At 41.8% G+C, this 26,947-nt stretch overlaps 1 protein-coding gene across 8 annotated transcripts in view; it reads right to left on the bottom strand.

Moving 5' to 3' along the window:
* The window catches only part of pclob (piccolo presynaptic cytomatrix protein b), a 55,333-nt gene extending 30,393 nt beyond the window's left edge, over positions 1 to 24,940 (bottom strand). For all 8 annotated transcript variants that reach the window (XM_086208859.1, XM_086208857.1, XM_086208856.1 and 5 more), the window contains exons 1-12: positions 24,808 to 24,940; positions 22,277 to 23,405; positions 20,970 to 21,788; positions 18,907 to 19,707; positions 17,361 to 18,239; positions 16,278 to 17,204; positions 15,307 to 16,152; positions 14,005 to 14,862; positions 12,396 to 13,574; positions 11,059 to 12,279; positions 9,361 to 10,326; positions 3 to 896 (exon numbers count right to left, since the gene is read on the bottom strand). In XM_086208859.1, coding sequence (XP_086064985.1) covers positions 3 to 896; positions 9,361 to 10,326; positions 11,059 to 12,279; positions 12,396 to 13,574; positions 14,005 to 14,862; positions 15,307 to 16,152; positions 16,278 to 17,204; positions 17,361 to 18,239; positions 18,907 to 19,707; positions 20,970 to 21,788; positions 22,277 to 23,155 — 10,269 coding nt within the window. In that variant the 5' untranslated portion in view covers positions 23,156 to 23,405; positions 24,808 to 24,940. The remainder of the gene's footprint in view (positions 1 to 2; positions 897 to 9,360; positions 10,327 to 11,058; positions 12,280 to 12,395; positions 13,575 to 14,004; positions 14,863 to 15,306; positions 16,153 to 16,277; positions 17,205 to 17,360; positions 18,240 to 18,906; positions 19,708 to 20,969; positions 21,789 to 22,276; positions 23,406 to 24,807) is intronic.
* Positions 24,941 to 26,947: the final 2,007 nt, after the last annotated feature.

The raw sequence follows: 26,947 nt of genomic DNA on the forward strand, positions 1-26,947 counted from the left end.
ACCTCCATGATGATATTGACTGCAGATACTGGTTCCAGCTCTGAAGTTGTCCTTTCAACCAGCTTATCAGCCATTTGATTTCTGTCAGCTGAAACTTCCAGCTGTGGTTCTTGTGACTTTGGTTCCACCTCCCCTCTCTCTGTAGATGTTGATGGCTCTGTCAGCTTTATTTTATCATCAGCTTGCACTGTCTTGACAATCCTCCCTGGAGCAGACAATTCTGGCTTTGTTTCTGTCACTGGAACAACTTCAGCTTCAGCAACCCCTGCAGCAGCAGCGGCAGCAGGGGGGTTGAGTGCAACTTTATCAACAGTCAACGGGACAGACGAAGCTACATCCGGTTCAGCCTTGACTTTTTGAGGTTCAGGTTTCACCTCTTCGGTTTTGGAAACTTCTGTCCCGCTGAGCTCTTTTTTCCTCGGCTCTTCTTTCCCATTCACGGTTACTGTCTTAGGAATGGTTGTGTTTGGCACTTGACATGGTACAGCTTGCTTTTGCCCAGGTGCTATAACTGGTGTTATGAGTTCTGCTACAGGCTGCTTTTCTGATGTAACAGATGAAACCTTTGCTGCTGTGGGTGTGGACTTGGGCTCCATTTCTGTGGAATCTGTTGTAGCCATGGTTTCCATCTTGGCAGATATAGGCTCTGTCTTTGCTTTTGGGGTTAGAACTGTTGTTGCTGCCATGGTGGGTGCACGTGTGTCTTGTGATTTTGGAGCTGCAGGCATGGGCTCTGCCTTTGCAGTAACAGTTTTGGGCTCTGCCTTTTTGGCTGGAGGTGTGGCTGGGGCCTCTGGTATGGCTGATATGGATGAAGGCTGTGGCGTTTTCCCTGAGTCCCCCAGTTGTCCCAGCAAAGCCCTTTGAGTCTGGCAGTTCAGACAAAGCCATTCCTTCTGTGATAAAACAAGCAAACACAAAATATGATTAGAAAACACACTGCACCAATACCAATATGCAATGCAGTACAGGTAATAAGTGGGTTTTGATTTTTCAAGGTGTTAAATCAAGCAAGTAGAGACTTCATTCTGTATTTCGCGGATTTCTCAACAGCTGAAACAGGGTTTATAGATCAATTTACAGCAGACATTTAGGTTTTCAGGGTGGAAAAAACACAGTTTGAATTCATAACATTAACCATGACTGCATTGCAGTTGTTTGCCAGTTTCAATGCTCGTGACTTTGGGGGACAACTAATGGAGCAGGAATGGAGCCATTGTAAGCAGAACTACGTACAGCTTTCCCTGTCTGATGACTCAAAAATGTCTTTAAAGAGGTCTGTTGTGCAATCTCTGATCCAGGATTAAGCAGTTCCACAAAGCCAACTCACATCCAATGTGATTAAGTTAATTACAGTCTATCAGAGTAATACACTTGTTCAGCAAGACAGCCCACAAGTTGAGCTCACAATTAGTCACATACCTGAATCTGAGCAGGTTATTTCTTAAAGTACAGATAATGTGAGGGAGACTGATATGATGGTTATTAGTTATTTGTCAGAATAAACACGCAGGCCATGTGACTAAAATGTCTATGCATCACGATGATTTACATCATTGTGGAAGGCCACAAAATAAGTGCTGATGCTGTTTTCAAATGTAATTCTTTGATTCAAAAACAAATTAACAACACATTGGTGCAAATAAATGTGATCCACATATTCTGCAGCCCCCCCCCCCAAGCATACACAGTTACTGCACACGCATAAATAAACAAGTTAACATTTTTTAAAGCTAATTGGAGTTTTCTCCCCAGCCTTTTGAGCCAAATCCAACATGTTGAAGAATTTATAAATGTTTGCTCCCCTAGCATGAGCTCTTGACTCATTTTGAATTATCTAAAACATTTTTAAAAAGTGAAATTATTTTGTTTGTTCAAGTGACGGTGCATTTGCTGCATTAATAGCTTTAATTATAAGGGACATGTATTAATTATTCTTTTTGTCTCATCTATTTAAAAAAATATGAGATGTCATCTGAGTATTTTCTCAAATTTATATGAAAAAATTAAAAACAAAACAATGAAAAGTATTTTTTCCAGTATATTTACATTACTCCAGACTTGAGTCTAGACTGTAACTTTAAAGTAGAGAAATTGATCACATGTACAATAACAGTATCATCTGTGGCATGGCATTGTTATACGTCCCAGTAGAAACATATTATATATATATATGTTTCCTACTTGTAAATTAATCCAATATTTAAAGAAAACCACACTCCAATAGACAATACAGTCTCTTCTTATACCCGTAAACGACATAGTGCCCACAGTTACATTAAATCACTCATCAAATTGTCATTGACAATTCAAACAAACAAGGTACTGAAAGAAATAAAGGTTGATCAGATATAGCTTTGTCAATAGAAACTTGCGGTCATTCATAGTAACATGTCGGCAATTATTTCACTCCAACTTAGGACAGCAAGAAAATGCTTACCTTGCAAAAGAGCTAATCACATTTTATGAGTAAAGCTATTACTCGTAAAATTTAATCCTCTGAAGCCACTTTTTTATCACATCTAAGCTCCATTAATTACCAGTAAAGGAGGAGCAGAAGGAATAAGGTGTCAGAGGATAAAGCCGAGTGTCTGTAGCAATGAAGCAGACCAAATCACAGCAATGCGCCTGCCTCTGCAGAGCCAGGGAGAGACGCTCTGACTCAGTGCAAGGGAGATTTGATCTTACATAGCCTTTGGGCCAAGCATCTCTAGCTTTTTCTATAAAATAAACTATCAGAGCTTAGAAACATTACATATTTATTTGGTTACATGAGCACACTCATGTATGTGCACCGTATGAAAAAAGAAGAATTTAGATTCTTCTGAGCACACACTTGGGGCGCTATTTAAACAATCTCTGGCACACAGTCTTTGCTATTGAAGTGGATTCTGCAAGACTCTGTTACTATTTTTCACTTTTCTGTTTTCAGAAAATGTGTTTTATTCTGTTTCCCCCCGGAGAGTTTGTCATGTGAAATTTATACATATAGTTTTAAGTTTTGCTGCCTGAATGTCCCACAATATTTTCTGCAGAGAGAGAAAATATTTAATAGAAACAGCTGCAGTCAATAAAAGAAGCTGTTTATACATTTGATTAACAATTACATTAATAAATGTGTACTGCAGCCATAAGAGTGCAACTTTCGCCAACTTTCTTTGTCTTTTATACTGTTGAGCAAATGGAAAATATACTGTGAACTGAACATGCAATTTATATTGACTGTCCTAAAAATATTATTTTAGCTATTTCACTGTCTTTACACAAATTATATATTTTAGCAAACATGGCAGAAAATAGAGAAGCTCATAAGTTATCCACACTCTTGATAGAGGCAAGAAGTGGCACAATTAGCTAAACTGATGCTGAAAAGTTCAGGCAAAATAGACAGTTAGCCTTTTGACTGACTCTGGTAAAAATTCATCATCATTTCAGTGATAAAAAACAATACACAAAGAACAAACAATAAACAAGTTTCCTTATGAGTACCAATATATATATTCAACATATTTTGGGGGCAAAAAGAAAGTTAATATTATAATGTATGCCTTGTAATCATCCTCACAGTCTCTATAATAATGTCCGTATCTGTCACTGATACTGCTGCATCCAGTTTGATTGATACTGAGATGACTTTGCTCAGTCAGTCGTGGTTCCGCCAGGAATATGTTAATCCTTTTTGTACCAAACAAAGCCTAATCACCCTTGTGCATGTTGCTGATAATCGTGTAACCCATGGAATCATCAGAACGCTCAATAATATGTTATTTGGAAAAAACTCAGCCTCATTTACGAACAGCTAAATATTAGAGTACTGTATTTGTCTGCATAAAGAAGCCCCTGAAAAGGCAGAAATCTTGGCCTGTATGACTAAATACAACAGAGTGCTATAGAATATATCATGTTGTAATAGCTAATACTGACTGGGAGTCCATAAGTCACATGGCATGGAAGCTATTGAAAAATGTATTAGGCATTAATAATATTCATGCAAAATATAGGAGACAAAAAAAGGAGGGTTGCCCTGTACTTCTGGTCTACTATTAACACCTGGTCCTGATTTGGCATCCACAATGTTAACCAGAACAATCTATATGTGTTTATGTCTTGCACCAACCTTGCATCTAATAATTCATTTAACTTGCTAATTCTAACTCAGTCTGGGAAAGAAAAAAAAAAACATCCCAGTCAACAAAAAGGACTAATTCCATAACATCCCCCCTTCAGCGCCAATCGCTGCCTCCCAGCCACTCAGCCTCAGAGCCACAAGGATTGGAAAGTCGCCATCATCCTTTTGTCTAATTAAATCTGTTTTATGACCAGAGAGCTGAGGGAGTTCACAATGACAACAGTCCGAAAATTATGTTCTTGACCTGGCAGGCAGGCTGTATTAGGTTGGTTCTGTTTAGCTTTATATCGAAATGCCCAGTTTACTTATTTCTGTGGCAAACACATTGCATCTATGCAACACCGTAGAAAAAAGAGGTGGGAAAGGTGTGTATCAACGCCAACAGTGTAAATCAAATGTAAAATTAAATTTTACCCGACATCTATCAAAGTGCTCTTAGCGGGAAAAAGAACAGTAAATGCAAGTCATTCTTTCCTGCTGTTGATACCGGGGCTAGCAAGTTTATTATTGATTTTCAAGCAGATCCCTTTGGCACAAGCTGAAGCTGGCTAATACTCTTGGCTTTCAGCGGGCCGCCCCCACAGAGCGGAATTCCTCATAAATCAGGCCCCCTGATAATAGAGAATGGTGACCTACTAATCTGTATTAGGGAGAGTGCTTCATTCTAAAAACAAGGAAATACAATTCCTGCTTTTTCCAGTCTGATAAATGGGGCATCATCAAACTTTCCCTGGCAGGGTGTGATGGGCCGAAGATTGGAGTAGAAGACAGAGTGAGAGGGTGTGATATACATAAAAGTAAGTTAAGAAAAGTAAAGAAAGTAGAGACACCAGGAAACGCTGCTCTAACAAGGCTCTGTGGGGAGGTTCTATTCCATCTGACTATAACAGATGAGAGATGTAATTCGAAAAAATAACTTTCCGCCTCTAAGACAAGCATCCAGATCAAAGAATTTTGCTTGAAATGCACTGAGTCAATCCGCCAAACATCAGATGGGTGGAGCGGAATTTGTAACCTACTACAGTGGCTGTGTTCATCCTGCGTAAACAGAACTGGTTCTATAGAGTTTCTGTTATTTTAAATGCCTGGAAGATTGCGTTGTTGTACAATGAAGGGGGGGATAGATTCGCTTTAAAAAAATAAGAGCTTCAAACATGGTCACTGTGGCTGCTCCAAGCAATCAATCAAGGGGCCACTACTTCACTGTGTCTGGCCCACAGCAGAAGATTTCTGGTCCTTTACCGGCATGTTTAAAGAGTAAAACATCACAGGCCTAGTTACATAAAAGACTTCAGTTGTGGAGCACTGGAGGCCTCTGTGACAAAGAGAATACATCCTGTTATCACTCATTCATTACATCGCCATAGCCACCTTGGCAGGTTAATGAGTGCTTCACACAGGACAAACCAAGTCAAAATATACAGTGTTTTAACAGAAGCCTGAAGTTACAGTGTGACATTTTGAAAATATGATAAAGAAACTGTCTGTCATTCTGTGTAATCTGTTAGACCAAAAGCTTTAGCTGGCAAAGCACGACACACGTGTGCCCTACTTATCAGACAACAGTCACTCGCAGGCTTTTGATGGCATCAGCTGAAGCAGAACAGGCACAAGGAAAAATGGATAGACTTGCTTCTGGCAATCAGTTGCCTAAAGTGGCCTCCTCTCCTTACCAACCCTGCACGTCCCTTTATGTTAAAATAAAATAGCATTTGCTGTCTTCCAAATAAAAGCCATACACTTTGACATTAGAAAACTGTCCCATTGGATAAAGCTAGCTTGAGGCTGCTCATTATTGCCACGTGTTAAAGACAAGCTCAGCTATTAGAAATATATTTTGCACACGCACGCACACACAAACACACAGCAGCAATCATGAACCCTCCCCCCAACCAATCTCAGCCCTCAGCCCCCCCCCCCCAACCCCCCATCACTGTCTAGTGTCCACAAGAAACGTGAGAAGTGCCAATTACATAAGAGGCGCATTTCTTTCAATGTATTTCGCCCCATTTGGGGATCTGTCTCTAGGAAACTCAACTGTGGGTAGAAATGTACAGGATCATGTTCACTCACTCACAGCAGAAACAGCTCTAATTTGTTTTTGGACAAAATACAGTGTCCCAGTTCATGCGAACAACCCTCAGCCAGAAATGATTCCTACAAAGTTGAAAGAGGTAACATTATAAACACCTGGTACAAATCTAGATTAATTAATTGAAGGTATATGTATCAAAAAATGACTGTATTCCTGTCCAGTGAAAAATTGACCACTGTCGATGCACAGCATTTATATTGACCACTGGAATAACTTTTACAGGAGGATAAGAAGCCTTCCACTACCAGATGGGTCTGACAAACACAAATATAATGGAAGGCTTTCACTGTTCATATTGTGTTTGCCAGAAATACAGTACAGCCAACCCCCACAGGGAAACGTGAGCGCTTCAACCCACAAAAAAGTGACACGAGAACAAAGCACTACTACATCTAACACGTAGGAAAGAAAAGCAATGGAACACAGCCTTGCGAGCACCAATAATGCTTGTGTGGGTAAGTCACACACATGTAATGCCACCCACATAAAAGAAATGGGAAATAGTCGAATAACATGGAGCCACTGATCTGTGAAAGAGCAGATGGCCAGAAAGGAAATGTCTGCTGTTTTTATGCAATGCACTCTGTTGTGTAGTGACTTAATCTGTTTCACCTAGCTTATTGGCATATCACAGGACTTTGCCATCTCATATCTCTCACGGGTGCTGGCAATTCCCTTGCCGCTGGTCTGCTTGAACAGCAGATCCCATCTTACTAATACTGTTGCACAACAGCTTTAATACATTTCCAGAGCTGCTGGTCTGCTGAAGCACTCTTTTCATGAGCCATTATGTAATAACTCCGGCCACTACAGTGGTCGCATAGCCACAGCAGTCATCTACCACGCAGTCTGCACTTAGTACGTCTCTCCCTGTTTGAGCTCACTAAGACTAGATCTGATATTTAAATAGATTTCATTAAATCACTGCACACAGACTTCTATCACCCTGTTGTACCACCTTCTTCTGTTATCCCACCATAGTCATATGGTCACATCTACAACAAAGCATGATTCACCCTTTTATTTGTTGGATATAAAAAGCTGTACAATAGCCAAACTCTCCATTTTTATACCTTTCACAGTCCAGGTAAATATTCTGAGTACGTGAAAGAACTCAAATCAATATGACCTCAAGAAATTTCAATAAATGACAATAGACATGAAATTAAACAAATAAATATAACAGCTTGATAATGGTTGAAATAATGGGCCTTGTACTCCTTCTCTTTTTAGAACTCTCTTATGCAGTTATATTCACCAATGATTTGTCCCTTGGTAAGAACACACACCTACAGAGCACACCTACAAATATTTGAGTACTGACAGTGAAAAAAATAATTGGGTAAAGTCCTCTGTTCGTCAGTTTTATAATACTCAGGTGAGAAAATATGAATTCTTAAATGCCTTTGCAGTTCCCACTTGAAAGAATATTCCCGGATGCAAAAAGTCAATAATTAAAAACCCAATTCTCATCATTGGAGGCCAACAGGGTGTTAAAGTTATGCATTGCTTTTCAACAACTCTCTCTGGTGTAGCTGTGTATGGTGATAAAACAAGTCGGCTAACAATCATTCACAGGACCGAGCAGAAGGTGAAGTGAAATACAGCGTTATTTCACCCCTATCAATCAGGTCAGACTCATGGTCCACAAAGCCCATCTGTAAAAGATATGTTAAACCTACGTACATCCAGCTCAGTAAAGCACTGTGTCAGCAGAATGCCAAACTCTTTACACACTTCAGAGAGTGACAAGTCTGTGAACATGATAGATAACATACTGACATCAGGCCCTCAGATCGAAGTTAAATTTTTAATTTATTTTATGACAAGCTATTTTCTCACCATCAGAGTTTAATTAAGGGCAGTGATAACTGTTGATTAAAATCGACAGTGTAATGTTCACACCGCTGGTAACATTAAATTTACTTTTACTTCCAATCTGCTACAAATCAGGACCAGTAATTATGAATGTTCAAGTAATCATACACATGTTGTACATAATTATTTCAAATGTTCCACTTGAGAAGTGTAAGAAAAGTGATAAATATGCTATGCATTGTGGGTATTGTAATCATCAAAATTATTGTTTTATCATCACAGAACTTTGAATTGGAAGGAACCGTGAGGTGTTTAAAGATTCCAACTCCTTATGGAATTTAAATTACCTCATTGCTGGCCAATTGACTCTATAATCCTTCATCTTTTCTTATAATTAATTTCATTATTTCCAAAAGAGTTGTGATCTTGTAGAATAAATGCTAAGTTATACATACTTATACAATACAGCATTAAGAAAAATAGCATTAACACATGCTGACCAAGGCTTCAGGTCTGTGTGCAATCACTCAGCTGATGGCACATCAAGAGTACTGCCCTGATGTGCTTGTCCAGCTCAGCTAACAACGTCATGTATCTACTTTAGAACATGTCATGAATCTTATGACATAGACCAGTGGTACTCAACCTAACCCTTTTCAGGAGCCACTTTGACAAAAAAAAAAAAATTTAAATAGAATTTTGCAAGAGCCACAGTTACCAAATATCACTTTTCTCCCAGACAGCAATAGGTGTCTGAAAAAACAATAATAATAGTACCGGCCTAAAGTATTGTGCTGTAACTGTAACCGCAACCACAAATGTCATTAAGGGCAGTGTTTCAGTAACTGTTTTCTCCATGGTCGAGTCCAATCAGCAGCAAGCAAAGATCAACAACAGGAGACAAGATGGTTATCTGCCAGTTTATCCCCACATATTCTCTGCTGAGCCGCTGCTGGGACTTGTCTGACATGCAGTGCAGTACTTCCGGTAGAAGGAGCCTCTTGTAGAATGCCCGTGATTAGCTCCCGTTACCACGGTGCAACCGTGATGCGTCAGAGACATTTAGAAACTAGTTTGTTAAATTTTATTGTTTTTTTACATGGGACTTGGAAGAGCCTCAGCCAGCTACAAAAGAGTTGTGTGTGTCTCTCGAGCTGTGGGTTGTGTATTGCAGACAGACTTTTCATTTGACAAGAAAAAATTTAGGAAACAAGTAAAAATGATCAAATATATTTGTTTGGCAAATCATAGGTTCAAACCTCAACAGACAAGCAATCAAATTCAATGTGAAAAAGATGTGGTTATATATGGTACTCACCTTCTCTGTGTGAGGCATGGGGTTAAATCCACAAAGGTTGCATACTGTGTTCTTGCATTCAGTGCAGGTATTGTAATTGGGAGGATCCTTGGAAGCCATATTGAGCTCGACCTTACAGAGTGGGCAGGTGGTTGGACCTATTTTAGCAGGAACTTTGGTGGCTTCTTGGGTTTTTGTAGGTGCTGCTGGAGCTTTGTCTACTTTGGCCTGTGCCAGTGGAGTAGGTTTAGCCTGTTGAGTTGGTTGAGGTTTCTGTGTAGCAGCTGCCATTATCTCCTTCGCAGGGGACATCTTAGGAGAAACTGGTGGGGTAGTTTTAGTCTCATCCTGAACAGCCGAGGTTATCAGGGTGGAAGCAGAGCTAAAGATTGAGGAACCGAAACCAAACATCTTCCCAGTTACTGACTCAGCTGACTTTGCAGCTGCAGGTTGTGTTTTAGGACCACCAAATCCGAAGAAACCCCCTGACTCCTGTTTCGCAGGCTGAGTTGATTGTGGTGCAGATTTTGCTGGGAGTGTTGGAGATTTTGAGGGTTGCTGTTGGGGTTTTCCATTGTCTGGCTTTACAAGACCTGCCTTGATATCTGGTTTTATTGTTTTAGAAACCTGTGCTTGTGGGGGGTTTTCAAGAGGCTGCTGCTGGGAGGTCACATCCTGGACCTGTCTTAGAGCAGTGCTTGAAAGGACCTTTGTTGTTTGCAAAGGACCTTGTTGTGGTAAATCAGTCCTTTGGAGTGTAGTTGGCACAGTGGCCTCATCTTTTTTTGTCGGAGTGACCTGTTTTTTGACCTCTGTAGACTTCCTCTGGTCTGATGGTGGTATATCCTTCTGTTCAGGTTGTTCAGGGCCAGTAGTTGTGATAACCTTGCTTGGGGAGGGCTGTGGTTTTATTATTGGAGGTCCAGCAGGCTCAGATTCTCCAAGGGCTCTCTGCGTCTGGCATTTCAGACAAAGCCATTCCTTGACCTAAAGAAAAAGGAAATGTATAAATCACTATGTACAAAAATGTACAATAAATTTTGGTTAACTCATGAAGGAACTACAGGACACATTGTGCATGATGTTAATACTAAAATCTTTGAGTGAAGATAGCATTCTAATATCCTCATCTCAAATGTATTCATGCACTGACCATTAATACCCAACAACTCTAAGTCCTATGGAATATCAAATGTTAAATGTTTATTGTTTTGGATTCTTTTTTTTTATTTTTTATTTTTTATTTGGATACTTAAAATAGAATGGGCCAAATAAGCCTGTTGCTTAAACCATTACTTCAGTAAATTAATTGACATTTAATGTATGATTTTTTGTTCCTCTCAATGATTTGTGCTCAACTTCAGAATGATTTCATGCAAATGACGTTAAACTAATCAGGGTTGAAACTATTCAGGATCCTAAAATTGATTAGCAGCTGTTATTTTCATGCATAACATCTTGACATCATCTTGTTTCAATGCTCAGTCTCAATCATTTCTTCCTTTTTACTTGTCTTTCGTTATAGTACATTAAATATATTTTGGTGTCAACATGCTAGATACAAACCATTCTCAAATTTGGTGACATCAGCTTTGGCTCAAGGACATTGTGTGAGACATTTTCTAACATTTTCTATCTTTTTATACATCAATTCAACCTCAATTGACAATATAACTAATTTTATATTTGTTCATATATTTGTAGAAAAAAACAGTTTACCTCTGCCACATTTGGTATTGGATTAAATCCACATTGGTTGCAAACGGTGAGCTTGCATTCTGTACATGTATTGAAGTTGGGGGCATCTTTGGAGTCCATGTTGAGTTCCACCTTACAGAGTGGACAGATGGACTGATCTGCTTTTGCTGGTGCTTTGAGGGGCTCTGATAGAGCTTTGTCCACTTGAGTCGGTACTGCCGAAGGAGGGGTTTTCTGCACTTGCTTCTTGTCCTCAGATTTCTGGACAGATGGTGGTTTGGTATCCTTTGGTGGTAATGTTTTAGGAGAGGCAGGTGGTGTAGTTTTTGGAGATACATGAGCTGTCGTAGACATCTTACGTGGAGTAGGTGGAGTTGTTTTAGTGTCATCCTGAACGGCTGATGTTATCAAATTGGATGCAGAACTTAGGAAAGATGACCCAAAACCAAACATCTTTCCAGTCACTGACTCAGGAGTTTTTGCTGTGGTAGCTTGTGTTTTAGGACCACCAAAACCAAAGAAGTCTCCCAACTCCTGTTTAGCAGGCTGAGCTGGTGGTGGTCCAGATTTGGCTGGAGAAGTACCAGCTTTTGGAGGTTGTTGTGGGGCTTGTTTTCCTGCCTCTTGACTTGGTGAAGGAGCAGACTTTGCAGTGGAAGCTGCAACTTTTGGAGATTGTTGTGGGGCTGGTTTTCCTGCTTCTGCAGTGGAAGTAGCAGTTTTTAGAGGTTGTTCTGGAGGTGGTTTTCCTGCTTCTGGACCTGGTAAAGGAGTAGACTTTGCAGTGGAAGTCACAGCTTTTGGAGGTTGTTGTTGAGGTGGTTTTCCTGCCTCTGTACCTGTTGAAGAAGAAGGCTTTGCAGTGGAAGTCACAACTTTTGGAAGCTGTTGCTGCAGTATACTAGGTTGTCCTGTCGGAGTACCTTCAGGAGGCTTTTGTGAAGCTGGAGAAATATCAGTTTTGGTGGGTGGAACGCTTTTATCGGGCAATGATCCAGCTTCATGGGCCACTTTCTCTGTTGGTGCACCGAGGGCTGGGGATTCTGTTTCTTTGGTTGTGGTAATCATAACAGGCTCTTTTCTGTCCTCCTGAGAAGATGATTTTGGTATGTCTTTCATCTCTGTGGGAGCAGGTGTCTCTTTGCTTGGTGAGCGTTGTGGTTTTATTAAGGGAAGGCCAAGAGGTTCGGAAGCTCCAAGTGCTCTTTGCATCTGGCAGTTGAGACAAAGCCATTCTTTCATCTGAAAAATATGAAGACAACATGGGTTAAGCTTATTTGTCAGCAACAAACTCTTTTTACAGTTTTCAATTCATCATCCAAGGCTGTCTATACACAGTATCTGTGTTTGTGGATTACCTCTGCTAAACTTGGCATCGGACTAAATCCACATTTGTTGCAGACTGTCATTTTACATTCCGTGCAGGTGTTATAATTTGGAGGATCTTTGCTGTCCATGTTGAGATCCACCTTGCAGAGAGGACAGGTAGACTGGGACACTTTGGCCTCTGGTTTCGAAGACTCTGATGGATCTTTGTCCACTTTTTCCTGTCCTGACAGAGGAGCCTTGGTCTGCTGAGGTTGGTCTGCTATCTTTTCCCCACTTGGTTTCTGAGCAGCAGATGTTTTAGCCTCCATTGCTGATGTTATTTTGGGAGAAACTGGTGGGCTGGATTTTGGAGACATCTTTGAGCCTTTGTCAGAGATTTGCGGTGGGGCAGACATTTTGCGGGAACTTGGTGGTGTTGTTCTGGACTCCTCCTGAACTGCAGATGTTATCAAACTGGATGCTGAGCTGAAGAGGCTTGAACCAAATCCCAACATCTTCCCAGTCACTGCATCAGTAGTTTTTGATGCAGCTTGCTGAGGTTTAGTACTTCCAAAGCTGAAGAAACCTCCTGAATCTTGATTTGCAGGCTGTGCTGCTGAAGGAGCAGATTTAACAAGGGATGTTTCATCAGCTGTTGATTCTTTGTCTAGGGCTCTGGGGGGCCTTACTTCATCAGATGGTGTGACTTTTGGATCAGTTGATTTCTTAACTATCTCATCTTTCTGGACTTTTTCTGATCTACCTTTAATTGCAGGGGAGCCTGGTGAAGTCAAATCCATTTTCTTCTTAGGTGAAGTTTCTATATCTGTACTGCCAAGAGGAGCTTGAGCAGTCATTTTATCAAGGTCCGAAACTACAGCAGTTATCTCTTTGTCTGGAGGTGCAGTGGAAGTAGTTGAAGTAACCTCCTTGGTTGGTGGTGAGTGAGGCTTCTCCTCTTTTGTTGAGGCTGAGACAGCTCCTTTGGTTTCCTCTTTCTTTTGTGGCATTCCTGGTGCTGGGCTGTCCTTCTGATCTTTGCCTGGAAAGGTCGCTTTTGGTGTGGGAATAATATCTGTCTTTTTACTGGCAGCAGCAACAGCTGGGACAGCAGCAGGTGTAGAAATTTTGCTGGGGGATAACTGGGGTTTCACCAGTGACGGTTCCATCGATTCAGTGTCTGCAAGAGCTCTCTGCATCTGACAAGTCAGACACAACCACTCCTTCACCTATGGGGAAATAATATTATTTTGTGTAAGTGTCTTTTGAATCAATACTTAATTGCTTGTGTGAGAACTTGGATTTTTTTTCATGAAGGGGTACTTGTTAATAGATACAATAGTTTTGGAGAAATTTACAGTTTGTTTGTTTGTTTTGTACTTTCCAAGAGACGAAAAGTAAATGGCTTTGAACTCCATTTTCCCTTTGTGTACCATAAAATAACTTTAGGCTCAAATGGGGATCAAATAATACAATATCCCATTAATAATCCAGATGCATAAGTAATTTGAGAATCTAAAAAAGGAGAATTCTTTCTACCAGGCTATGTCTTAGGGGAGGCCCACCTTCTCTGACTTTGAAAATCCATGACAGAAAAACATTATAGATTTAACATGGTCAGTACCTCATTGACACACATATTGAATTAGTCTCACTCACCTCTGATACATTCGGCATGGGGTTAAATCCGCACTGGTTACAGACAGTATTCTTGCATTTGGTGCAGGTATTGTAGTTGGGTAGATCCTTAGACCCAAGGTTGAGTTCAACCTTACAGAGTGGACAGGTAGCCTGGTTTGGTTTGGGAGCTCCTGCTACCTTTGGAGCTTCTGATGGAGCTGCTGATGGAGCTGCTGATGGAACTTTGATCCCTTTAGCCTGAGGTGGTGTATTGCTCTCCTGGATTTGGTCTGGCTTCTTCTCTTGTTCCTTATTTTGGGGAACAGGGGATTTGATCTCTTTTGCCAGGGACATCTTGGGAGAAACTGGTGGAATGATTTTGGGCTGGTCTTGAACAGCTGAGTTCATTAAAGTAGATGCAGAACTGAAAATGGAAGAACCAAAGCCAAACATTTTCCCTGTCACAGACTCTGCTGGCTTTGCAGTATCAGGTTGACTTTTACCTCCGCCAAAACCAAAGAAGCCTCCTGTGTCTTGCTGTATTGCTGCACTGGCATTACTCAGCTTACGTTCAGTTTGTCCTATTGGGTCTGTGGATTTTTTAAGGTCTGATGTTTTCAGGGGTTCCTGTGGAATTTTCTTTGCTGGAAGTGGGCTGGCCTGTTTCTGACCATCTGGCTTCTTAGCAGCCCCTGCTGTAGCTTGCTTTGCTGTTACAGCTCCCGGTTTTCTTTGAGGTGATTGTGGTGCTGATGACTCTTTGTTTTCAGGTTGGGCCGGGATGGGGACTTCTTTCTTTTGGGGTTTTGCAGGGACCTGAGAGTTGGCAGCTCCTGAAGGATGTGTTTCTCCTAAAGCACGCTGCATCTGGCAGGTGAGACACAACCATTCCTTCACCTAAAAAGAAGAAAAAAGGTTGCATTTAATGTGAGTTATTCTGAATATGATTACACAGTTACACTTCTGTGTTATATTCATCTTAGTACTCTGGTGTTTCACAATTGTCCTCTTGTTGCAAATACTCTGTGTATCTTTGTTCAGCCTGTTTCAGCAATATATCTATTTTGTGTAAGCGTAGAGAGCTGTGAAAAAAACCAGATTACAATCCTTCTATGTGAACTCGTACTTGAACATGCTGACTCTGGTGTAACTGCATTTCTGTCTTAGTTGCTATTACATACAGTAACAGGGCATGAACTGGCATGAATATAAAGTACAATAAATAGATCAGTAAAGGAATGTAGGCACTTTCACAAAGGTACATACAGTGCAACTCTAATTAGATTTCAGCATTCACTTGTGAAATAAACTGTTGTGATTAATTATTTTCTGTAGTCTTACCTTGGTTTCATTTGGCATGGGGTTAAATCCACACTGATTACAGACAGTGTTCCTGCATTCAGTGCAGGTATTGTAGTTGGGTAGGTCCTTGGAGCCCATGTTGAGTTCAACCTTGCAGAGTGGACAAGTGGCTTGGCCTGCCTTGACAGCTGCTGCAGCCTTTGGAGTCTCTGATGGAGCTGTGGCATCTTTAGTTTGTGACGGTGTCTTGGTCTGTTGGATTGGCTCTGTTTTCTTCTGCTGCTCTGGCATTTGAGTTGCAGGGGACTTTGCTGGAGACATTTTGGGAGAAACTGGTGGAGTAGTCTTGGGCTGGTCCTGAACAGCAGAGGTAATTAAAGTAGATGCAGAACTGAATATAGAAGAACCAAAGCCAAACATTTTCCCAGTAACTGATTCTGCAGGCTTCTGTGTATCTGGCTGAGATTTAGTACCACCAAAGCCAAATAATCCACCTGACTCTTGCTGTGTAACTGTAGTGGCATTGCTTTGCTTACGCCCATGCTGGTTTGCTTCATCTAATCGTTTTTCTGGACCAGTCTTCTGACTGTCCTTTGGTGCTTTTAGATCAGGTACTGGAGGAGTGGTGGTTTCAGGTTTGCCTGATGTTGTTGATGTTTTTTTCTGTGGGGAGATTGGTTCTGAGATCTTGTTCTGTTGTAAAGCAGGTCTTGGACTGTCCTTCCTCTGAGTTGGACTTGGTTTGGAACCATCCTTCAACTGCACTGCAGCGGGTGATGGAACCTTACTGGATGATGTTTGGGACTTAATTGTGGGAGACCCTGGAGGCTCCGATGCTCCAACTGCTCTTTTCATCTGACAGGTAAGACACAACCACTCTTTTACCTAAAATGAAATGGAAAAAAAAAAAGTTAAGAGTCACAGACCAATCCGAGCTCCACTATGGGTCAAGTGGGTCACTATAAACTAGAAATTATACATTTTGTTATCGCGAGTCATCCTTCACTTACCTCGCCAACAGGCATCAGGGTAAATCCACATTGGTTACAGACAGTGGTCTTACACTCAGTGCAGGTATTAAAGTTTTGAGGGTCCTTTGAGCCGATGTTTAGCTTGACATTACACAGCAGACAGTTTTTCTGGACTGCATTAGGAGGATTTGGAGAGACTGTGGCTGCCTTGTCTGCTTGTAATGGTGCTTGGTCCTGTTTGCTTTGGAGGGACTGATCTGGCTTCTTCCCCTGCTCTGGGTTCTGAGGAAGAGTTTTGGGCTGTCTTGCTGGCGATGCACTAGGAGAACCTGTTGGTGTAACTTTGAGAGGAATTTTAGGTGTATCAGAAACCTTGCGAGAGACTTGTACTGGTGCAGACATCTTTCGAGAGCCTGGTGGTGTAGTGCGTGACTCCTCCTGAACAGCAGATGATATCAAAGTTGACGCTGAGCTAAAGATGGAAGAACCAAACCCAAACATCTTCCCAGTCACAGATTCTGTTGTTTTTGAAGCATCAGGGCCTATTTTTGGGCCACTCAATACTGTATCTAGGGGGGCCTTACTCTGTTTAAGACCAGGTTGACCTGTCTGGTCATTAGGCTTTTGAGTCCCCAATATCCTCTGGATGTCCGGTGGACCTTCCTTGCCAGAGGCTGGGACAGCCTGCTTATCATTTTCTGGTCCTTTCGCAGCCTTAGTTGGTTGTGTTCCAGTTGTGGGCTGTACCTTCTGGGGGGAACCTGGTGTAGAACTACCCTTCTTTTGTTGTACCTCTGGTTCAGATTTCAATACCTCCTTCTTTACAGTTTCCTTTTCATGTGAAACTGTCATCTTCTGAGGTATGGATGGAGAAGTTTTATTTGCAGAATTTTGAGGTTTGATGGTTGGCTCAGATGCACTAAGAGCTCTTTGCATCTGACAATTCAGACATAACCATTCTTTTACCTGAAAAAAATGAGACATTTTGAATTAAAATACAAACCATTCTCAAAATATGCCTTCCATTACATATGAATTCAGAATTAAACATGAACTGCCAAATGTTAATTTACAATATTTATCTTATTAACTTTGGAATCTTGTGAACTTTGCTTTTATTACCTCTGTTTGATTTGGCATTGGGTTAAATCCACACTGGTTGCAGACCGTGTTTTTGCATTCAGTGCAGTTACTGTAATTTGGAGGATCCTTTGAGCCAAAATTGAGTTCAACCTTGCAGAGAGGACAAGTCGACTGCCCAGCCTTGGAAACAGCATTGGCTGGAACTTTTGGAGGCTCTACAGGAGCTTTAGATTGTTGCAATGGAGAAGTCTTGGCCTGTTGTATTTGCAGCGGTTTCTTCTCCTGCTCTTCTTTCTGACTAAGAGGGGATTTTGTCACTTTTGCAGCATGCATCTTAGGAGAGAGTGGTGGTGTTGTTTTCGGTTCATCTTGGACAGCAGAGTTTATTAAAGTGGATGCAGAACTGAAGATGGAGGAACCGAAGCCAAACATTTTTCCACTTAGTGATGCAGTGGTCTTGGCAGGATCAGACTGCGATTTAGGCCCACCAGAGAAAAACCCTCCAGAATCTTCTTTTTGCAATGAGGTAGCATTACTCGGCCTACGTCCAGTGTTACTTGTCATGTCTGGTGATTTCTGAGGACTTGGCTTTGAGCCCGGCAGCGGAGTTTTCTGACCAGGAGCTGGACTGATGTGTCTTTGACTCTCTGTTTTTTGATCTGTCTTTGCTGGCTGCTCTGCTGGTGTTGGTGGTTTCCTCTGAGGGGAGCCAGGTACAGAGGTCTCCTTCTTCTGAGATTCATTGGGTTTTGGAATGTCTTTTTGAGGAGATTTTTGAGGTGTTTCGTTCTTTGGGGCATTAGTTGGTACTGGAACTTTGTTTGGTGATGCCTGTAGTTTCATCATGGGAGTTCCTGGAGGCTCCGATGCTCCTAATGCTCTTTGCATCTGGCAGTTGAGACATAACCACTCCTTCACCTATAAGGGCAAACGTTGTAACATTTAGATCACTGTTGCCACACAAAAAAGTTGTTTTTATAAACTCTTCAACCACCACTTTAATTTAAAAAAATTTCCACCACACACCATCATAATTTTACAAAACTAGACAATCTTTTTCCAGAATATTCAGTTCTTTAAATATGTAAACAGACAATGGATCAAAATGCACACCAAAACTTTGTTTAGAAAACTGAAAAAATATTTTTGGATCTGGATTCATCTGTAATTTGAATGTTGGTCAGTTTTATGTAAACACACAAACACACGTAAAAGGTGGAGAGACAGCCATTTAACCACTTTCAATCAGAATATTCACTTCACTATTATACTAACATCTTATCTAGTGAGGCTAACTATAACCACATCCTACATAGCTGCAGCAACCATTGGTGAGTCAGCTACAGTGACCACAGACAGCTGCCGCAGCCGTGACACAAGCCGTTACTTTCTTCCCCTGAACAATACTGGGCTTTTTCTTGTTTCTGTATTTGTCAGAATATCCATAATAGTGTCCACTAGTTAATGGTGAGAAAATGTTTTGTCTTAACTGTGGTAAATCTTGTGCATTGAAAAATAACTAAAATAGGAAACAAGTGTTGTTCATGTACTGCATGTGCACCTAATAGTTCTCTCACTGTCTTACCTCTTTAACATTTGGCATGGGATTAAATCCACATTGGTTACAGACGATGTTTTTACACTCAGTGCATGTGTTGTAGTTGGGAGGATCTTTTGAGCCCACATTGAGTTCCAGTTTACAGAGAGGACAGAAAGACTGGCCAACTTTGGAAACAATTGGGGAAGCTGAAGCTTTCATTGGAGGCTCTGATGATTTGTCAGCTTTCAGCTCTACAGATGAAGGACCCTTGGCTTGTATGGGTTGTTCTGGTTTCTTGTCAGGTTCTGGTTTCTTTGCTGTGGGGTCTTTTGCAGTGGGCATTTTGGGAGAAACTGGTGGTGAAGGTTTGACCTCATCTTGAACAGCTGAAGATATCAAAGTCGATGCAGAGCTGAATATAGATGAACCAAAACCAAACATCTTCCCTGACACTGACTCTGGAGTCTTAGCAGCATCAGTCGGCCTTTTAGCACCACCAAATCCAAAGAGGCCCCCTGACTCTTGCTGCGCTGCATTTCCCTGCTTTTGTGGTGACTGGCCTGGCTTCTTAGGACCTATCTTCAGGCTCTCCTGAGGTGTTTTCTGACCAGGAGCTGGGCTGGCCTGACTGTTTGGCCCTTTAGCAGCCTCAGCCTTGGCTGATGGTGCTCCTGGTGTTGAAGCTTTCCTCTGAGGGGAGCCTGGTGCAGGAGCAGTCTTTGGTGGTCCAGTTTGAACAGGAGTTGCCTTTTTTAATGGCGATTTGACCAAAGGGGTGTCTTTCTGAGGTTCAATACCACCCGCAGCTCTCTTCACCTGGCAGTTTAGACAAAGCCACTCCTTTCCCTGTAATGAGACAACAAATAAAAATATATACATGCAAATGCTAAATAACAACAATAATAATTAAAAAAACTGAGTAAAAAGGAAGTTGGACAAAACAAAGGGAAAATTCCCTTGGTTAACGTTTCTTTCTGAACACACACACACACACACACACACACACACAACAGCAGATTGTAGCAAATATTAGGACTGATGGCACCTTAGAAAACTGCATAGATGTTTGTATTTAATTACATTAAATGTGACAATGTAATTTGATCAACAAATTATGATAAATGAAAATCAAATAAACAGAATTTTTAAAAAATTAACAAAAAAGAAATGCCCTACACCTTTTCAAAGGACTGTAATCAGTATATGTCAATGGTTTATACATGTTGAAACATATTTCACAGAGTGCTTGTCAAACCCACAGAATGATCTACATGATGACTTATTGTCTGGTCTTGGTTCAGCACCTTTTTAGCCATTAATTTAAGTAGAACTCATCAGAAATAAGAAGATAAAGTAGCCTTGGACTCCGCTCGACAAACTAGAGCCTACTAATTGTGCATTGAATTACTGAATCAAGTGTCAAGTCCCTAGTGTTTCAGACAGCCAGGAAGATGCCACATCGTTTACTCTTGATAGTATATGGTCTTCTCTACAAACAACCCTGGATGTGTGTGTGTGTGTGTGTGTGTGTGTGTGTGTGTGTGTGTGTGTGTGCGCATGCATGAGAGAGAGAGAGAGAGAGAGAGAGAGAGAGAAAGAGAGCCTTAAGCCTAGTTAATTGGACTTGCATATGTAATTAGGGACAAAGGCATGAAAAATGCAGATTTTTCTTTGCAGATAGTCAAATAACAGGCTTTAAAAGGTCTAAAAAGGCATTGTGATATATTTAAAAAAAAAAAAAGGCAAAACAGTAATTCACTGCACTCCTTTCTTCTATGACACAGCAGCTTTTGTGTTTGAGTGTGGCCCCGTCTGCTGTCTGGCCAAAAAGTCTGACACATAGCCTTCTCACTGTGTAAGTGGGCTATAAAGTTAAAATGGCTTTGTGAGGATATCTGCTTGATTTGAACAAAAACAACTTCAATTACCTCTCATTATAAAACTTTGTAGACTGACAAAGCTCTGCACAATTATATGCATTCTCATAGTGAGTCTACAACAAGAAACACTGGTTATAATAAGGTTATAAAAGAACCACAGACCAGACCAGATCCCCTGAATTTGTTCATTCTTCAGATAATTCAATGTATATTCCATTTGTGTCTTACCTCTGTAACATTTGGCATGGGATTAAATCCACACTGGTTGCAGACTGTGTTTTTGCATTCTGTGCAGGTGTTGTAATTTGGAGGATCCTTGGAGCCCATGTTGAGCACCGTCTTACAGAGAGGACAAGTCTGGCCTGTTTTAGGAGCATTGGAGGGGGCTGCTGCTGCTTTCCTAACCTCTGATGGAGCTTTTTCTATTTTGGCCTCTCCTGCTGGTTGTATCTTTGCCTGATCAGGTTTCTTTTCCTGCTCTGTTTTTTGGCCAGTAGGCAGATTCGTTTTTGGAGAAGGCTGCATTTTGGGTGAAACCGGTGGCGTTGTTTTAGGCTCATCCTGAACAGCTGAGGCTATCAGAGTAGATGCAGAACTGAAAATGGAAGACCCAAATCCAAACATTTTCCCTGTCACTGACTCTTCAGGTTTTGCAGCTTCTGTTTTTGATCCACCGAAACCGAACAAGCCTCCTGACTCCTTCCGGGGAGCTGGTGTGGCACTGCTTTGTTTACGTCCAGGTTGACTTGTAGGGTCTTGCCTCTGAGACCCTGATGCTTGTTTGGTCTCAGGTGTCATTTTCTGAGCAGAATCTGTCTTGGCTTGTTTTTGACTTTCTGGTCCTTTAGCAGCTTCACCCTTGTCTGGCACTTTTGCGGATGTAGACTGCATTTTCTGGGGTGAATCTGGTGCTGAGGTCTCTTTTTTGACGGGTGCTGCAGGAGATGGCGTTTTACTAGGCGTTGGCTTTGTCATGGGAGGTCCTTGTGGTTTCGCAGTTCCTTGAGCTCTCTGTATCTGGCAGGTAAGACAAAGCCACTCACGTCCCTATGAAAATTAAAAAAAAAAAAACAGAAAAAGATGTAGAATTCAACTACACAGTCAAAATCACATTTAGCAAAGATAGAATAATAAAAGTCTTTTTTAGCTAACATGTTCATGACCTGTTGCTGAAATCTTTCTTTTTTCATGGTTTTATTTATAGATAATTTGATTTGACTTCCAAACAGCCTGAACAAAGTGTTGAAAGTCAGATACTAATTGTAATGACAAAGTTACTGTGGTATATTATAGAAAAACTATATATGCTAATATGCCGTTAGGCTTATCTTGACTTAATCCTATTAAAATTAAACTATACGATGTTTACACTGAGTGGTTTTAGCATTAAATGCATTTTACAAATGAAGTATGTCATGTCACATACTTTTTGCAAATGCATGTATTTTTCAATATACAGAAACAAACAAATGCATGTTTTTGATGTTTTTTTCTTAATAATTCTAAACAGAATAAGACTCGAAGTCTCTACTCACATCAGAGTCGGGGGGGCTGAAGCCACACAAGCTGCACACTTCAGTTTTACACTGTGTGCAGGTTTTATGGTTCGGTGGTTCCTTGGTGTGCATATTAAGTTCTGTGGTGTTACACACTGGGCAAAGGGACTTGGCTACTGCTTTAGACTGAGATGTGACTTTGGTTGCTCCTGGAGATGAAGACCCAACCTGTGACAGGTCAGGTGTTCTCGATCCCTTTGGACCTTGTTGTCGAGGACTCCCAGACATTTCAGAGGACTGCTGGGGTGCAGTCCTGAGCCCTTGCTGCTGTTGTCCCACCTTAGAGGAGGCCTGTTGCCCAACTTTAGGGGAGGCCTGTTGTTGCTGTGGAGGTTTAGGTGACCCATGCTGTCCAGTATTTGGTGACCCCCGTCCCTTTGGTTCTTGTTGCTGTGAACCAGTCTTAACAGCCCCTTGTGGTGGTCCACTCTTAGTCTGAATCTGTTGTTGACCTCCAGGTTTGGGTGACCCTTGCTGGGGTTGAGTTTTTTGTGGCTCCCCTTTAAGCTGGTCTTCAGATTGTCTTCCAGCCGGTGGAGCAGCTTGTTGCCCACCAGGCTTTTTTAAGGCTGCTGCCTGTCCATTCCCATGAAGTTGAGGAGATCCCTGTTTAGGAAGAGGTGAGGTCTTCTGTGAAGGGGTGCCCTGACTAGATTTTTGGGCTCCCTTCTGTTGTTGAGGGCCTTTGCCAGGATCTACTCCTGACTGCTGTTCTCCAGATGACTTCACCCCCTGCTGGGAAGGTGCTTTCTGATTTTTATCCCCTTCCCCTTCATCACTAAATAGCCCAAACTTATTCACAGCAGAGGACACAGCATTGAGTGGGTTGGCCCCACTAAGGAATTTAGAGGAGAACATAGTAGGATCTTCCTCCTCCTCTGATCCCTCCTCCTCAGATTCCTCCTCTTCGAAGGAACTGGAATCTATGGGACTGTCTGAGTCAGAGCAGGAGCTGTCGCTTCTCTGCCCTGGCTCTGCTGCAGAGGCCTGAGGGGGGGCTGGGGCTGGAGCTGTGGAGAGAGCATCTACAGCCCCGCTGCTGCTGCTGCTGCTGCTGCCACTGCTGCTCCCTGGGCTCTCCTCTGGCTCCGCATCTACATCAGATTTCCTAAATGCACAAGATAGAGAAGCAGAGTGGGGCAAGGTGGAGATGGAGATAAGATGGAGGGATAATGACAGAGAGTGTGAGAATTTGTGAATCCAATTTACAGTCCTGTCTTAGGCAATATGTTGTCTGGTAAACATGCGTAATGGCTGCAGAGGAATGTAACACCATTCACCCACTGTTTTTGATCATCATCCTACACAGTAACAGAGAATCAATCTACAACCCCTAATGTGTTACATAATATCATGTCAATTCTCCTGTGCCTCATATATGTAGTTTAAATAGAAGAATATACATTTGAGTGCACTGAAAGTAAAATGTCTGGGACACGCACACACACACACACACACACACACACACACACACACACACCACAGGATTTGATTAATAGAAGTGACTTCCATCAAAGCTTCATGATTATTATTAGCATAGTACTGGTGGCCTCTATCCAGAGAGAGCCACAGATGATTTACTCCCCTCCAGCTGCTGCTGCTTTCAGGACCATGGACAGGGTCAGAGCCGGTCCGTTGATCACTGCGTACAAGCCTCAGAGATCCCCCACAAAACACGCGCGCGCGCGCACACACATACACACATATACACACACACATACACACACACACACCAATGTACAACCACAATAAATGAGCATCCAAGATGGATTTTTCATGCACCCTAAATTACTTCCTCTCTCTCTTTTCCTCATACATCAGCCAAATGGCAGGCGAGTGTGAGGGAGTCGTAAAATCTCGCCCAGGACATGCTTCACAGCAGCAGGACGAGTAAACACCAGGAATCTATAGCAAGAAACTGCGGGCACATCCGGGTAGGGGCCAGTCAAATCATACAGAGGAAATTAATACTTTCCGTTTATAAGGAAAGATGAAGTTCGGGTGTGTGAGGAACACGAATTTATACATAAAGATGTTGTATTACTACGCTCAGCCCACTATAGCGGCAATGGTTCACCCGCAGGCGCTTCAGAGGATCTGACGACCACAGCGTTCGTGATGAAAACCAGCATGCATCACACCCGATCACCTCAAACGCTACAGCATGTTAGTCCGCAGAAGGTACGAGGTGATGACAGCTCCAAATGTCCGCGGATTAAGAGCACATATATTCTCATATGCCCTTGACCAGGAGCGTGCTCACGTTACAGTGTAATTTCAATAAGATCAACTCCTTTACTTGACTTGAAACCAGCCTAAATCAGCGAGGAAAACGCAGCCAGCCGTGCCATCGGTGGCATCCCCATATAAACATATATACCATCTGTTATCCGCTCCGTATCCCAGCCCCAGCTCATCTCTTCCCTGCAGCCCGAGAATCCTTCACCCTCCACGGTCACAATGTCAAACAGTGAAGCGCGCAATTTCGGGGACACCGACGGTAGTAATACCTTCAGCAACAGCCGGGCTGTCTCCCCATCCTCGAGCAAACCTCCTCCGATATCTCGTGTCCGTGTCTCTCTGATTGCCGAGGGATGGAGGGCACAGGGCAGCAGATAGAGAGCGATCAGCATCCTCTCCACCTCCCACTCCACTGCGCAGGCGCCGCATCTGACAGGTGATCACAATATATATCACGCACGGAAATTGAAATTAAAGGGGGCAAGGAGATTTATTTCCCACGAGTCACGTGTAATCAACGGGAAAGACACTACTGATTTACCTTCTTGCGCGATTGTGGCACATTTTCTTAGTTAACTTAAATGTCATATAGTGATGATTAGGAGGAGGAATAATGTGGTTTCAGCTACTGTGTTGAACCATGATAACAGTATCAGATGCATTCCATCCACCTGTTACCCCATTTACTTGCATTTTCCACGTGAATATGTATTCAAAAACTATTATTAATAAACAGAGTGCACCATCCAGGAATGATATCTGTGGATTGATCGCAGAATTTTGCGGTATTTCACGCTCATGCAGATCATTCACAGATCACCAGTCACTGCTCAGAGAGAGCACGTCATGCGGCTAATTGTCCATACCTGATATGTTGCAAAAGAAAATACTTTCATTGATCATCTTTCCTCTGTATATTTAACATCATTCATCTTCTAGTCCAGTCCAAAGACTGCATAACACAGCTCATTTCAGACAGAAATCAATACATCCTGGAATCATCGTTTCTTATATATATATATATATATTGTCAGCTTTAGCGGCCTTATTTGCTCCAGTCAGACTTGCCCTCAGATACATAATAGACCAACCTTTCAGCACGCAGCATTTCACCCACTAGTGGCATTTCCTCTTGGAGCTGAATTAAGATTGCCTTTTAGTAGGCTAGCTATACTTAATGAAGATGAAGGTGAATGCCCACTTGCACAGAGCACCTCTTTCGTCCATGTTACCTCTCCTTTCTCTCTGCAATGGACTTCTTATTCCCTCTAACCTTCCCAAAAAGGACTCTCCCCCCCCCCCCCCCCCACAGTTCAGATGTGATGTGAAGAGACAATGCGGTCAGTCTTGCTTTACTGAATTTCCTCTATTCCCCTGTTTTGTCTGGTGAAATTTGTGTCCACAATCCATGAGAATGATAAACATATTTTTGCAGCAGAATTTAAAATACTATTAAATAAAAACACAGTGGAAATATAGCCCTCCTAGGTAGGTTTAAATACATCATTCATTGTCTACACTTGTGAATTGGTTCACACACACACACACACACACACACACACACACACACACACACACACACACACACACACACACACACACATTCAAATTGGCTCACAGCATAATGTAGATGAATTCCTATTCAGCATGTGAGTGAGATGTGTGTGGGCGATGGGGAGCAAGTGGTGTGTGGGCGTGTGGGAAAAGTTATGTCATGTGTGATGTCTGAGCTGTAGAACTGCTTTAGTCTCTCTCTTTCTTTTTTTTTTTCTTTTTCAAAAGTGCCAGATTGGGCTTCATAGCAAATACACACACACAGACACACACACAGGAAACATTCATCAGCAAAATCTCCATCTGGGGATATAGTTGGCTTTAGGCTTGTACATGCGCTAGAAATCCTTTAAGTAATCTTAGACTGCTTATATCTACCTCATCCTAACCATCTAGGGCTTGAACATTTTCTGTGGCCATAATAAGTGATCTTCTCCCTGTTTATGTGATGTATCAGAGTATAAAAGTGCAGAGTAACATCCTTATCTTGCTTATTTTCAGATGGGTAATGTAATTGTATGTTTTTGTCTAAATCAAATTGAGTAAATCCTGACCGGGGTTGTTGTTGTTTTAAAGCAATAACTGTAAATCATTGACTAAATTATGCATGGTTCTGATGGTGTTAAACTACATTCACAACAAGCCACGTTTATCTGTCAACAATTACGTAAGACTTCAAAGCAGCAGGCAATCACCAGATGCAGCGCCATCATGTTCTTTTCTTTTCTTTCCACATCAGTTTAAAAGCAATAACTTCAATCTCCACTGTCACATCCTCTTTTCTCCCACGCATTCTCTCATAACACCAAACCCGACTTAAATCCTGCACTCACACAACCGAAGCATCACAGACCT

This window comes from Aulostomus chinensis, chromosome 7 (assembly GCF_037954235.1).
Source record: "Aulostomus chinensis isolate RoL2024-O1b breed Wild chromosome 7, RoL_Achi_v1.0, whole genome shotgun sequence".
NCBI lineage: Eukaryota > Metazoa > Chordata > Actinopteri > Syngnathiformes > Aulostomidae > Aulostomus > Aulostomus chinensis.